The sequence below is a fragment of the Myotis yumanensis genome, unplaced genomic scaffold (assembly GCF_028538775.1).
Source record: "Myotis yumanensis isolate MYYU_CA2020_CCGP unplaced genomic scaffold, mMyoYum1.0.hap1 SCAF_11, whole genome shotgun sequence".
NCBI lineage: Eukaryota > Metazoa > Chordata > Mammalia > Chiroptera > Vespertilionidae > Myotis > Myotis yumanensis.
The window spans coordinates 26,127,279-26,141,184 of NW_027223762.1; the positions used below are offsets into that span (position 1 = coordinate 26,127,279).

Here is a 13,906-nt window from a genome sequence, read left to right on the forward strand (position 1 = left end):
GTTGAGGTGGTCTGAACAAAAGCACTGTGAACATTACAAAGTGCAAAAGAAATGTGATTTTGTAGTATTGTATTATTTTAATTATTAATGTTGTTATTAATACTTCAGCTTCCTAATATATCATATGGAGTTAACAGTTCCCAACTAATTTACCTGTTAGGTAAGCAAGGAAAATAAAGTTAGATGAAGTATGTGGAAACACTCTGTCAGCTATTCCATGGCATAGTTTCCAGATGCAAGACAATTATCATTCCACACTTGGTTATATTTACACATTGTTTTATTTCTGGGCTAAATGGCTTAGAGGGACAAGTGTGTAATTGGAGCCATTGGTGACCCTGGGAACTGTAGGGCAGTGGCCATTCCTTGGATGGGAGTTGTGGGCACTGGATGAGTTTTCTGTCCTGTAAATCTGGGCTTGCATTTCATAGCAGCCGAACTTGCTCAGCAGAATGAAGAAATCCCTGCGGAAGTTCTTGGTGAAGATGGCATAGAGGAAAGGGTTTGCACAGGAGTTGATGGGGTAGAACAGGACCAGCAGGATCTTTGACTTGGACACGGTGATGAGGGGCACTTTGAGGGAGGCAGAGATGGCAAAGAAGGAGATGGGTGCCATGCAGAGGAAGTCTGTGAAGATGAGCACGGCCATGCGCTTGGCAATTTTGGTATCACTAGAGGAGGACACGATGTTGGGGTTCCTTACTGTGAGATAGATGTGAATGTAGCAGCCACAGATCACCACAAAGGCCAGGACATTGAGCACAAGGAGGGACAGAACATACAGCTGTGACAAGGGGCTGTCAATATCCATGGGCAGGCAGATGCTCACCTTCATGTAGCTGCTAATGCCAAAGATGGGGAAGAGGGCAACTGCAAAAGCGAAGATCCAGCCTCCCAGCATGACGCTGGCAGCATGGCGGAGCTGCACCCGACATTCCAGCTGCATGGCATGGGTGATGGTGTGCCATCTTTCCAGAGTGATGGCTATTAGCGTGTAGACTGAGAGCTCGCTGGCAAAGACAGTGAAAAAACCGGCAGCGTCACAGCCTGCTCCAGTTTGCCAATCAATGGCATAGTTGTGGTACTGGCTTTTGGTGTGGATATCGACAGATGCTATGAGCAGCAGGTAGATTCCAATGCAGAGATCAGCAAAGGCCAGGTTGCACATTAGGAACCGGGGGACTGTGAGTTTGTATTGGCTGGTAATCAGAATCACCAGCACCACAATGTTCCCAGTGATGGCCAGGATGCTAATAAACCATATCAAGATTCTGAGAATATCATACCCCATGATATCTTCACATGGATTGAATGCATCTGGCTTAGGAGAGCAAGTCACGTCAACCACTTCACTGCATAAGCCATAGTCAAATTCACTGTACATCATGTCAAACCCTTTGGTGTAACTGGACTCATCGTCTTCTGCCAAAGAGATTCTCTGACCCCTAGCCTGAGTCATACCATCAACTTCTTGCCTTAAAATAGATTTGTTGCAAATTGGATGACGCTCAGAACTAGAAAAAAACACAAAGGAATAGAATCAGCATCCTGGATCCAAAATGGCAAATATATCACTGTCTTTGCATAGGGTAGGGATGATGGGGTTTCTTTCTGAGATTTCCCCCCTTTCTACCAGTCTGTCTGCCCTTGAGGCTGAGATCAAGGGTTAATGCTGCTTACTGTAAATGAGCAGAACAACTCGTGTATATATTCCTAGAGTTAGATGGCCCACTGGGGAAACCATCTGGCCACAACCTGAATGTGGGGAGGAAGGCGCCTGGGACTCGCTAAGCCTTTGCTGTTAAGTGCAAATAATTTACAGGTCTCATATCAACTCTACTTCTTCCCTCCCCCATCTCCATTCAGCTATCTTTTAATATGCCCGAGTAGTGTCTATTCCCATTCCTGTACTCTGTACTCAGGTCGCTGGGAGATCTGGACAGTTTTCTGACTCAAATGAGAACATACTTGCTTCTTTTATCTACAGAAATTGAAGGATCTGTCTGTGGTTAGTTCCCAGCCAGCCCCTGTCCCTGGCTCCTTGATACTTAGGGTATTGGGAGACCTGCTAATTTGCTTGAAATGTTACTGAGGCTCCTATTATTATCTCACTCTCCAGGGGCCACAGTAGGTTTCAGACATGCATTTGTCCACAGAGTAAACCTGGCTCTCTCATATTAAATTGTTCCCTAGTGAATGCATCAAAGAGCAAATGCAGGTTGCAAGGGCCCCTGATTTATCCCAAGATTGAAGTCATCTCCTGGGAGCTGGCTCTTCTTTGGCTCACTTTTCAGTCTCAGTTTTCCTTTTATACCCAAATGTACAAGAGGCCTTGTCAACAGAATAAGGGGACTTTCATAAGTGATGTGAATGATAGCCAGATCATAAATATTCTACCCAGACAGGTGAATTGCACAGGTAGAGACAGAGAGGGTAACAGTTCTGTTTTGAAGTGAAGGCTTTAAAGGAATGGGGATGTTTCACACTGGGTCTCTTTTATGATGGAACTGGGGGACTTTGAGTTTGTATTGGCTGGTAATCAGAATCACCAGCACTATGCTGTTCCCTAACTCCCTCCCTCCCAAAGGGACAAGCTCACAGCAATGTAAATGACTGCCTTTCTCTCAAACCTTAAACATAGTTTCATGTGAGCGGGAAGCGAGTGTTAAAATTCTTCAAAGAACCTCATAAGAAGGAGAGAATGGCTGAGGGAGTGGAGGAAGTAGAAATACCATTTGACAGTCAAGGGTGAGTGCAGCCAAGTGTCCCAACCTGCAAAGACTGACTCCCCCCTAATGTCTAGGAGCAGGGTTGTTAGGGAGAATCCTTTCCTCTCTTTTCTTCCTCTGAGAAGTGAGTTGGTTTGCCAGGAAATCATTTTCTCTTGGCCCAAAGGACTCTCTCTTTTTTGGTTGTTGTTAGAGACTGTGCCATCTTTTGTTTTAGAGAGTAATAGGGCTTCTCACATCAGTCATGGATTGCACAAAGGGGGCTACACAGTTAACATACATGTAATTGAAAATGCACAGAAATCTTTTGTTTTAGTCAGAGATCTTACAAGAAAGGCGATGCAAGCTCAGATAGGCATAGAGGGGACAAGAGAATACTCTGTGGTCTTTATTCTAACTTCTGACTCCCAAACCCTGTCACAGCTGTCATTGGATCAGTGACAACACAATATACGAACAGAAAGTAAGTAATCTGGTGCTTGTAGACTCTAATCTGTTCATTGGAACAAATCTGGCTTAACCATCTAGAGACAGCCTTCACTTCCTGGGGCTGATGTTGGATTCTGGGAAGATTCTTACTGTTGATACCACTACCAATGCATTTTAAATATTGATGCTTTCATTTCCCCAAATAGAAGTGACCCAATAACATGAGTGCAGAAAAAGTAAACAATGCATATCTCTGAGAAAAGAGTAAAAACAAAGATGGAAACGAGGGAAATAATATCTTGCCCCTGCAGTCCCTTTGCAAATTCTAAGAATCAGAGAGTTGGGAATTCAGTTTAGGGTCGGTTGAGAAAGTGGTACTCTCAGACCCTGATAAATCAATGAACAGATATTTGGGAAGTGCATGGTGGGGTGGCCCAGAGCCTGAGCTTTGGAGACACATAGACCAGAGGGTTTGGATCTGAGTTTGGTTGGTGCTGGTCAAGTTATTTACTGTCTCTGAGCCCCAGTTTCTGTCTCTGTGGGAAAGGAATAGAAATAGCACTGTTACCTTTGTGAGAATTAAATGAGATAAAGGTGCAAAGCATTACAGTGCCTGGCAGTGAGCCCTCAGCAAGTATCAGCAGTAAGAAGACAGATGATCATGGCTACTATCATGTTGGGGTCTAGGCCCTCTGTGCGCACTTAGAGGCATATGTCATTGTGCATCAGTTTAAAAGCTAGCTGTGAAGAAAAGGCCTATATACGAGAGAAATTAAATAATAACAAAATAACAGTGCAAGCTAGTATAACTATGACAAGGAACCAACTGGTTCAGTGACAGATGAGGGGTGTGGTTAACAAAGTCTTTCAGTGAGAGTCCAGGAAGGCCACTGACCAAAACCTCACAGTCATGAGGGCCTAATATTTACACTTTGGGCATTTCCAAATGAGGACTGGAAGAACAATTTCATCCTACAACTTTGAACTCGAATCTTATTACCAAACTACACCTAATATGGTATACAATGAAATGACACCATTAAAAATATCCTGTGGTTATCTTCTGAATAGCATAACTACTTTGTTTTTGTGTGTGTAAATGTGTCAATTAAAGACTAAACACCCACAGCTATTTTCCTTTGTTTTGGCATTTTTTTAAGAAGAGGCATGGGCCTCTCCTTTGCTGTACCCGATGGGCCCTGATGGCAAGTTACCATAGGGACCTAGAAAGGGTGAGAGCTGGGTGGTCTGGAGGGACCAGGGAAGGCTCCCAGTGATGGAACAGTGCAAGGCCGCCCTGGAGATTTCTGGTTGGGAGAGCCCCGAAGCTACATGTACACTATAGCAGGTGGCAAGACCAGAGGAGTAGGAGCAACACAGTAGATAATATATATTCCTGTGGCATATTGGCACGGGGCCCAACAGCATACCATGTGCTGTGCTTGCAGCGATCTTAATATCCTTTGAGATTTCTCCCGAGAGGCCTTCAGCTCCAGGATTTTGGCAGTGAATTGGTATATTTCTTGCCCTGGCTAGAACAACTCTTGTGTGGAATATAAAAGAGGCGAGCCTCCTGCCTCAGCCCAAGCCCTTAAGAATTTTAGTCATTTGGAAGAAAATCTTTGGCCCTTGAGCTAATTGGTGAGGAGTGTCCAGTACTGGATTGTTTCCCAGTGAATTTGCATGCAAATTCTGAAAAGGGATCCCTTTCCTGAAAATCTTTCAGATGGGTCTGAGGGTGAACCTCTATTTACTTCAAAACCACTTTAAGATGTTTTGTTTGTAGTTTTTGTTTGTTTTGTTTTGTTTTGCTTTTGAGCAGGAGATATGTCTACATGAGCAGGTCAATGCATGTTAAAAGTTGCATAATAGAGGACACTGCATTAAACAGTGAAATAACAGCACCAGAAAGCTGTATCAGTGCTGGGATACCATATTAGAATGGTGACAAGGCATCACGTGATTGAGTGTAGTGCATGGTGTGGATTGTATCGGTTCAGGGGTGGGTGAGAGCCCAGAGAACTCCTGGTATCCCATAATTCTATCTCCAGTGGATCCTTTGAATGTCTGGAACATGTGCAAGCTACATAATATTCCCTCTTCACTCTCTCCAGATCCTGCCAATGATTATTTCATTTTTTTGTGTGTGTCCAGTCATCTTCTGGGACATGGCTCTATTGGGATCACTTTCTTTAATCTGACCAACCTTGAAAGCCAAATGAACAGATGTCCCAAACTTTGTTCTCCCTGTGAGGTGCTAAAAGCCAAAGATGGATTAGAGAGGCTTAGCGTGGTTGGGATGTGCCATGGATGTGTGTGCATCAGTCTCTGGTGTGGTCTTTATGCTTCTTCCCTCCAAAGTTGACTTTGGTGGTTCCTGGGACACTTATGGGGCAAAGAGTTGGGACTTGAAGAATAAATCCATATTTAGAGGAAAAAGGGAAGAAATATTAATTTAGCATCAGCCATGTGTTAGGCACTACACTTGGTGTTTTTCATGTTATCTCATTTAACATTTGGTAGGTAGTCTACCATGGGGGTAGCCTTCTTCCATGAGCCCATTTTCAGAGAAACTAGAAACCTTCCACAATACCGAGGCTTTGATCTAGAATATGTCTAAGGGCTTTCATCAGGAAGATCTCGCTTCTAGTGGATTCTCTTAATGCCACAGGTACATAGAAGTTGTGGACCAACTTCTGCATTGGAGAACTCCCAAGCAAGGCTCAAGGGGTGGACAGGAGAAGACTCACATTTGCTGTCTCCAGTTTGCAAAGGCACAGCAGTGGCTGGGGTAGGTGAGGCTGGCCTCCGTGAGTGCAACAAGCTTTTCTAGACTGGGAAGCTTTTTTAAGTTGTAAGTCGACCTGGCCCGCAGCTTCTTAAGATTTTCTAAGCCATAGCTAGGCAGGGAATGGATCCTGGTTCTTGAAATATCTCTAAAAAGAGAAAAAGTAAACATAACCTGATTACCATGGGTCTAAAATTTTCTGCTCCATTAACAGGCAAAATAGCAGACACAGCAGTGATCCTCTTACATGGGTGAGGAGGGAGACTCCAATTCATCCAACATACCTCAGTCAGATCAATATTCTGTTAACAGGAATTTGGTTCAGTAGAAGCCCTGACCCTTGTGTTTGTGGTAGGAGGACTTAAGTAACAGGACACATTGAATTCTGAATATACTTTCATCCTGGCTGATCTGGGGCTTAGATGTAGCCCTCTCCCTTTCTACAGTCTATAGAACAGACCAACAAATTTGCATAGAAGTGAGGGATTCTGATAATCTCCTTCCCACGGTAAAACCAGCTTAAAAATAGTTCTGATAAGCTGGGGTGGAATCTATGGCCAAATATCAGAAAAGGGTGAGAAGAGAATACACTGTAAGGGGAAGAGGAGTCTGGTGGGTGGTAGAGACGCCCTCAGCACAAAGTCAAAATGGCAGTGACTTGCCTGCATATGTACCCTGCCCCTCTACCTTTCAGATTTGTGGCCTTGCTCAAATGTCACTTCTCCATGTTTCAATGTCCTCAGCTATAAAATAGGAATGATAATAATCATATCTACCTCTGAAGGTTGTTGTGAGAATTAAATGAGCTAAATAAAATACATGAAGAACTTCCTGGGCAAAAGACAGCACGTGGCTGGCAGCTATTATCCATAAATTAATCAATCTCTCTTTCTCTCTCACACATCACATGATCAGAGACAAAACAGCAAGATTTCTGAAACACAAAATTGTGAACAAAGTGGAACGATTTAAGCTACTAAGTTTTAGGGTAGTTTTTATGCAGCAGTGGCAACCCACAGCACACTCCCATTGAAGTCTCTGTGATTCCATCATCTTGATCAGTTGTACCAGTTGTAGAAGTATTTTTCCTTGAAAGCCACGAGGAGCACAATAGCATTAGGTTTGTATGCTTTCTGCCTCTCTCACCACTTACTATCTTTTGCTTTATAAAGTAGCTCTTTGTATTTGCATTTTATCTCTCCTAGAGGGAAGAGGGTTCCTTGCATTCCAAACAGTGCCTTTCACATTGCAAGCACCCAGGAAATGGTTGTTTTGTTTGAAGATAGGCTGGGGAGTAACACTGAAGGATTGGGGAAGGGAATAAATAGATCACCCCAGCCAACGGTGATGTCTTCTAACCTCTAGCAATTACAAAGAATCTTGTACCTTGTATTATCTCTTCTATGCTTTCATATTGTTTGACTTTTCATGTATATTTGTTTTGTCTCCTCAGCCAGACTTCAGATGCTCTAAGAGCAGGGATTATTAAGATATTTTTGTGTTCTACATCATATCTGGCACATGGCTGTGCTCATGAAATCTACTCAATAGATACTTGTCTGAGAGCAGAGATGCCTCAGCATCATAATAACAATGAGAGGCTGGAGCAAGTCTTACAGGGGAGCAATTTAAAAAAAAGAAATATGCAACATAGACTGAGAGAGGAAATCTGGATTTAAAGGGAGCTTAGCAAAAGGGTGTTTCTGCAGCAGGCAGCTGTTTGTGACTGACAGCATCAAAGGCACCAGGAAAGGAGCAACCTTGCGCAAAGTTTACAAGGAGATAGAATAAACAGGATAATGTGTGGGGTGGGTTGACGTGAATGCAATCCAATGCCTTGGTGTTTGATTGGGAACCTATTAGGGAAGCTCTGGTGCCTTTCTGTCTGCTCAGTGTTCTGGAGTCAGCTGATTCCTCCTTTTCACAGCTGCAGAATCTGTGAGCTGCTGTCATTTGCACCAGGTGGCTTTGTTGCCGTGAGACTAAGGCATCTTGTCAAAGTCCTGGCACCCAGATCCTCTCCTGGTTGATGTTGAAAGGAGGGAATGGTTGGTAGACACTTCGAGAGTTTGATAAAGCAAAAGACTTTAGTAAAAGTGGTTCCTGGGTGGTTGGGAAATAAAAGTGTTTGTAGATGTGTTTGCTTAAAGGTTACTGGAGACTTGCTGAAGTTAGCAGACATGGAAACTTTCAAGACTTCTACATTTTGGACTGGCAGAGAAATATTTCTCTGGTTTCTCCACGGAGTAAGAAAAGTTCATAGAAATTTATGTCAGCAGTGATAAGGATAAGAGGATACTGTTCCGTGTGATTTGACACTTAGCAACAGATACTATTCACACACACACACACACACACACACACACAAATACAAACACATGGGCACACAGACACACACAGTCCATTCCCTGGCTATGATTCTTCCATGTGGCCTGGAAATATAATGTTAGGTTTTAATTCCTGTGTAAAAGCACTTTCCACTCTTAGGATGCAAATATCCCTGGGGGAGTAACAAAATAAGACATAATCAGTTATTCACATCTCATGGAAGTAGGTTATTATGATTATAGGATAAGGTAGGCTTGTTGAGAGGCCCAGAGCACAAAGTGTGGCAGTGAGAGGTTTTCAGAAGGATTATTCTGGGCAACCAAGATTATTCTGGATGAAAGGGGGGGGGGACCACAGGATGGGATTTGAACCTTGAAAGCCAGGTATCAGAGTTTAGAATTTATATAAGCAGAAGAATGGCTTATTGAAAGCTGTGTTTTTATAAGATTAATCTTGAGAACCTTGAGCCTGGCACATAGTAGGTGCTCATAAATACTTGTTAAATGAGTCAGAAGGAGAAAGGATTGAAGATAGGAAGGAGACGAAGGCTGATGCAGAAGTTTAGGCATAAGCTAAGAGCTCACCTTCCCACACACTGTCACTTCATCTATTAAAAGTCACTGTATCACATGACAGAGATTTATTGGACACCTGCTATGTTACTATAACCTGTGACAATTTCTGCAGAGCTTATTGTTCTGGGCAGTGACATTTGTCCCTCTGCAGGATACTTCAGTGCAGGTACTATTTGTTTTTAAGTCCCTCTGTCCCCTACACCTAACATAGTATCAGACACATAGTAGGTGCTCAATCAACATCTACTACATGTATAACCTGTAAGACCTAATATGCTTAATGAATAGTTGAGAATGTTTGCTTTATTGCTGACATTTATAGGGATGGTGGGCTGGGCAAGGGGACAGGGGTAGTCTTGGGTGGGCTGGTGTTTTTAATCCTCGTCTTCCTGGTTGGTTTAACGGCTGCAGTCATAAGATGCCATTCTGGTTAACATTTCAGCACATGCTATGTTCTGGCAGTGACTGGTTTTGAGAATTTAAATCCTGACATGTACCAATGGGAGTATTCATGAATGATGGCTGGCACTGAAGAGATTTAGTAATCCTAAACTGTTTCAACATTGTTAGGATTCTTGATTTTGAGATGTGAAGTGGAGAGGGAGACAGCAGTCAGTAATAAGACGCTGAGTCAGGAGAGGCAGGAGTTAAATTGTGCTCTGTGCCCCGTTTAATAAAGTGTGTTATAGCTAGCGCCACAAATTTGATTTGAACAATTTCTATTTTTCCCAGCAAAGATGTTATTATAGGTCAATCATTTCCATAAGTGCCAGCACATTTCTGGTGTGTACTACACTGACAGATGGTTAGAAGACCTCTCTTTCATGATCCCAGGCGGAATGAAAAGGCAATTTACTGTCTATAGGACTGTGGGTACACTGGTAATGGAAGAGAATCATTCTTATACAAATAACTCAGTGTTTGAATCTCAACTATCAAATGAATCTGAACTATAGCCAAATCAATTTGATAAACTATCAGAATATGATTGTATTGGCTCCAGCTTGCAAAGGTAATGCATTAAAATTTTCCCACAGGAAACTGTTTCCTAAAGAAACAGCAATTGCTTGATTGCTTAAGAAAACAAACTTGAGTGAGTTCAGAATATCAGGTGAAAACTCAGATGGCCACTGGTGTTCAAGGTCAAGACTCATGAGGGGGAAATCAGGATGCTAGGCTGCTCCTCTGAAACCCGATGCAGCTTGTCTGTGTGCCCCTGGCTTTCTCTGAATCTATTTCTCTTTGCAATGGAACATCTTGCCCTTGTACCCTCGGGTGTCCAGAGGCTCCCTGTTTTACACTCAACTAACATTTTTGCCTTCAGGAAAGGAGTTCTCATTGTTTGGGTGCCCTCCCCGGAACTCCCTTAGGATTCCTTGCACGTGCCTGCGGTTGGGGAGGCAGATTCACACCGCTGGCTCACGGAAGAGAATGTATAGAAACAGGGCGAGGCTTCTCAAGCCCCAGCATTGGTGCAAAGGCAGTGGTTCTGTGCTGTGAGGACCAGCAATGTCAGCTGGGAAGTTCTCAGAGCTGCAGTTTCTCAAACTGTCCTCCCCCTCTAGCCCTTATTTGCTGAATCAAAAACTCTGGGTGTGGGGATCGGCTCTCGAGGCTTTCCCCAGCGCGCCGGGTGAGTCTGATGCATGGTCAAATTTAGAGCCACTGCTTGAGGGCAGTTGTGCACCATCTCACTGCTGAGATGGCTCATAGCTGAGCTCTACTTTAGGAATTGCCCTTGTTTGACTTACCCAAGATTTGGCTCCTACCCAGGGACAGCCTACACCCTGTAACTGCTGATGAAGAGGACTGGCCCCTTGCCTTAATCCAGTACAACTTTGAAGGGCCATCTTAACTCCAGAGCTCCCCATGGGATCAGCTGAGGCCTCTATTGCAAATGGATTGCTGTCAACTTCCCTCTTCGCCTGAATTTTCTTCCATCAATCACTTCCCAGTAAACCCCCTGCATGCAAATATCCATATCACAGTCTCATTGGCAGGGAGAGGAATCTGACCCAAGGCACAGTCCCAGCACTAGCCTGGGTGGCATCTCCTGTGGGCTGAGCAGTCTGTGCACACTCCTTCTCCTACCCATCAACCCACAGCACCTGGAGTGGGAAGGTCTTCTGCACATACCTTACCAAGTAGCTCCCAGGCCAGGGTTTAGCTTGGGTTGGCACATCTGATTGCACAAGTAGAAGATGGGAAAGGCCATAGTCCCAGGTCAGCAAGCAGAGAGGCTGGAAAGACATCTGAGGACTAACCTGAAAGCCCCAGAATGGGAGCCTTGATGTTAAGGTGATCAATCTTCTTCCCTCTAAAGGGAGGAGAAGGACACTAGCAATTACTATAGGATAGGCGGGGATCTTGGCCAGGATCTTGCATATATATGCTCATGCATTGAGATTGAAAGGTGGAGGAATGCAGTATCACTCTCTACCCTTTTAAGTCATGGCAAGTGCTCATAGTTCCTTTGGATTTTCTGTAAATTTCATTTACTTCTTTTTGGCCAGGTATATTCCTGTGGTAAAAGGGGTGAAAAATGGGCCTGTAACTTGAGGACCCTCCACAGCTGCCTGTGGTGGTGACATCCCTTTTCTTGCCAGCCGTGTGGTCAGGCAGCGGGTGGGCTCTGACATGTTCTCCATCAGACCCCCTGAGGGCACACACTGCGCACACTGTGCCTCAGCCTGGGACCAGCTTGCACAGCCACAGGAGACAGTCTTCTGTGCTGTGTGTATGTTCTTGGGCTGGGAGCCTGGTATTTATAATGATTCTCTCCCCTGTTTTAGTTTGCAGCCAATGGCAGGGGCCTTATCTAATTAGACATATTTATGTACTTGAGGCAACATGAGATTGTGGGAATACATGGCACGTGAGGCAGAAGACCTAGTTTCTGGTCCAAGCCCTGTGGCTTACGGTGGCAGTGTGATCTCTAGCAGGTCACTTCCCAGGATAACGAGCTAGTTGGGGAATCTGTCCAACTTGAATGTTCTTGGTAGCAGTCAGTGGTGAAGGTGCTATGACTTAATAGTGCACCTGGTACAGGTGACATATGGAAACCTATCCTTCCTATCACAGGTATGTTCGGCCATTACAGAGGGAGGTACCTATTTAGGAACATTCAAGCCCCTTAGGAATTTTAGCTATGTGAATTGACAAACTGCTTTTCTGGCTGTCAGAGATGTCCAGAGCACTTTCTCTAAGTTTATTTATCTTCCGAGTATGCTAAGAATAGGAAACATTAATTAAGCATTACAAGTTCTAAGTACTTTGTGTAATTGAGCCCATGGACTATGCCCGGCACTCTTTATTTGTTATGCTCTTTCCTATTTGGTGTTAATAGCATGCATCATGGCCTGATGTATTGTTATATGCTTAGTTAGGGTCTGACTGGCCATTATGAGAATATAAGCTTTCTGTGAGAAGGAGCTTTCTTTTATCTCCTGCACTATATATGGTGTATGGCGCAGGGCTGGTTCTTAACATCCACCTGTTCAACGAGTGAATATATAAATATGCACATACACACATTTATGTACATATATGATATTGTTAAGCCTCCAATAGTATTAGGAATAAGGTATTACATAGTTTTTGCCACTTTATTTTGGTGAGGAAATGACAGCTTGCAGAGGGGAAGGAACTGGCTTTAAACCCAGGTAGTCTGTCTGGCACCTCCCCTTTCATCATGCTCACACTTCTTCCTTTTGCTTATATTTCTTTGAACTTTTTTTCTTCAAAGAGGCAGAGTCTCTTGTACTGGTTACAACACATCCTTTGTCATCAATATCAACCATTTTATGAATTTCTGCTTCACCCTATAGGGCAGTGATGGCGAACCTTTTGAGCTCTGCGTGTCAGCATTTTGAAAAACCCTAACTTAACTCTGGTGCTGTGTCATATAGAGAAACTTTTTGATATTTGCAACCATAGTAAAACAAAGACTTATATTTTTGATATTTATTTTATATATTTAAATGCCATTTAACAGAGAAAAATCAACCAAAAAAATGAGTTCGCGTGTCACCTCTGACACGCATGTCATAGGTTCGCCATCACTGCTATAGGGTCTAGTGTTATTTGTAAACCCACTAAGCCCAATAGGGAAAAGAACCTAGAAGATACATAAGTTCCAGCCAGAAGAAGAATATAAGCTTTTTGGTGAAAATGAAAGTGATGTTGATAGGTGATAGGTAGGAAACCACACATAGTATATTATACTGACTGCTGAATAAGAGGTATACTGGTAGACGAGTGGCTCCCAGATGCTCACTGACCTTAGACAGCTATATAGTATCACCTAGAAAACCTTTAGATTTATTCATGTGTTTATCTGTTTTTTTTTTTTTCTCATTATTTCTTCTTGTATCTGACTCCTTCCTTCTGGGTTCCTTTTTTCTTCCTATAGTAAATTCATCAGTAGGTGTAGTAGGTCTTGCTTAGAGCCCTGGAAAACACATTTTCTAAAAGCTCTTGCAGATTTTGGTCCTTGCAGCCATGAAGGCTGTGGGAGTCACAGAAGGAAGAATTCACTGTTGGCTGAGGGAAGGGGTAAGAATTAGGATGACCCTGTGGAAGGGCAGAGGCAGATGAGAAGAGAATAAGGAAAGTCACTCCTGGAGGGAGAGAGGGAGATGTGGAAGCAACAATAGAGACAAAGGTGCTGATGCAGGACTATGAGGCACTGAATGAATCCCAGGAGATCTGGAATTGAGGTAGTGAGGATTAAAAAATGGAAGTGTGTGTATGTCTCACCGGGTGAGGAAAACTTCTGTGCATTGAGAGTAAGGAAAGAATGTGTGTTCCCTTCCAGGGAAGAGGAATCTGGCAGAGTGGTTAGGAGTCTGTACTGAGTCAGACCAGTTTGGTGTTAAACTCCTGCTCTAAAATTTTGCAACTGTGGATGAGTTAGTTAACCCCTCCAGGGAAGCCAGATTTTCCTTCTCTAAAATGAGACTAGAAGCTTCTACTGCAGAGGTTATTAAAAGGATTAAATTAGAAAAGGCATCTTAAACATTTAAAACACCGTCTGGGACTTGGTAAGTGCTCCTTAC

At 43.4% G+C, this 13,906-nt stretch overlaps 1 protein-coding gene across 1 annotated transcript in view; it reads right to left on the reverse strand.

Moving 5' to 3' along the window:
• Positions 1 to 280: 280 nt before the first annotated feature.
• The window catches only part of FSHR (follicle stimulating hormone receptor), a 131,147-nt gene continuing 117,521 nt past the window's right edge, over positions 281 to 13,906 (reverse strand). The window contains exons 9-10 of the mRNA XM_070428589.1: positions 5,909 to 6,094; positions 281 to 1,514 (exon numbers count right to left, since the gene is read on the reverse strand). Of these exons, the coding sequence (XP_070284690.1) occupies positions 281 to 1,514; positions 5,909 to 6,094 (1,420 nt within the window). The remainder of the gene's footprint in view (positions 1,515 to 5,908; positions 6,095 to 13,906) is intronic.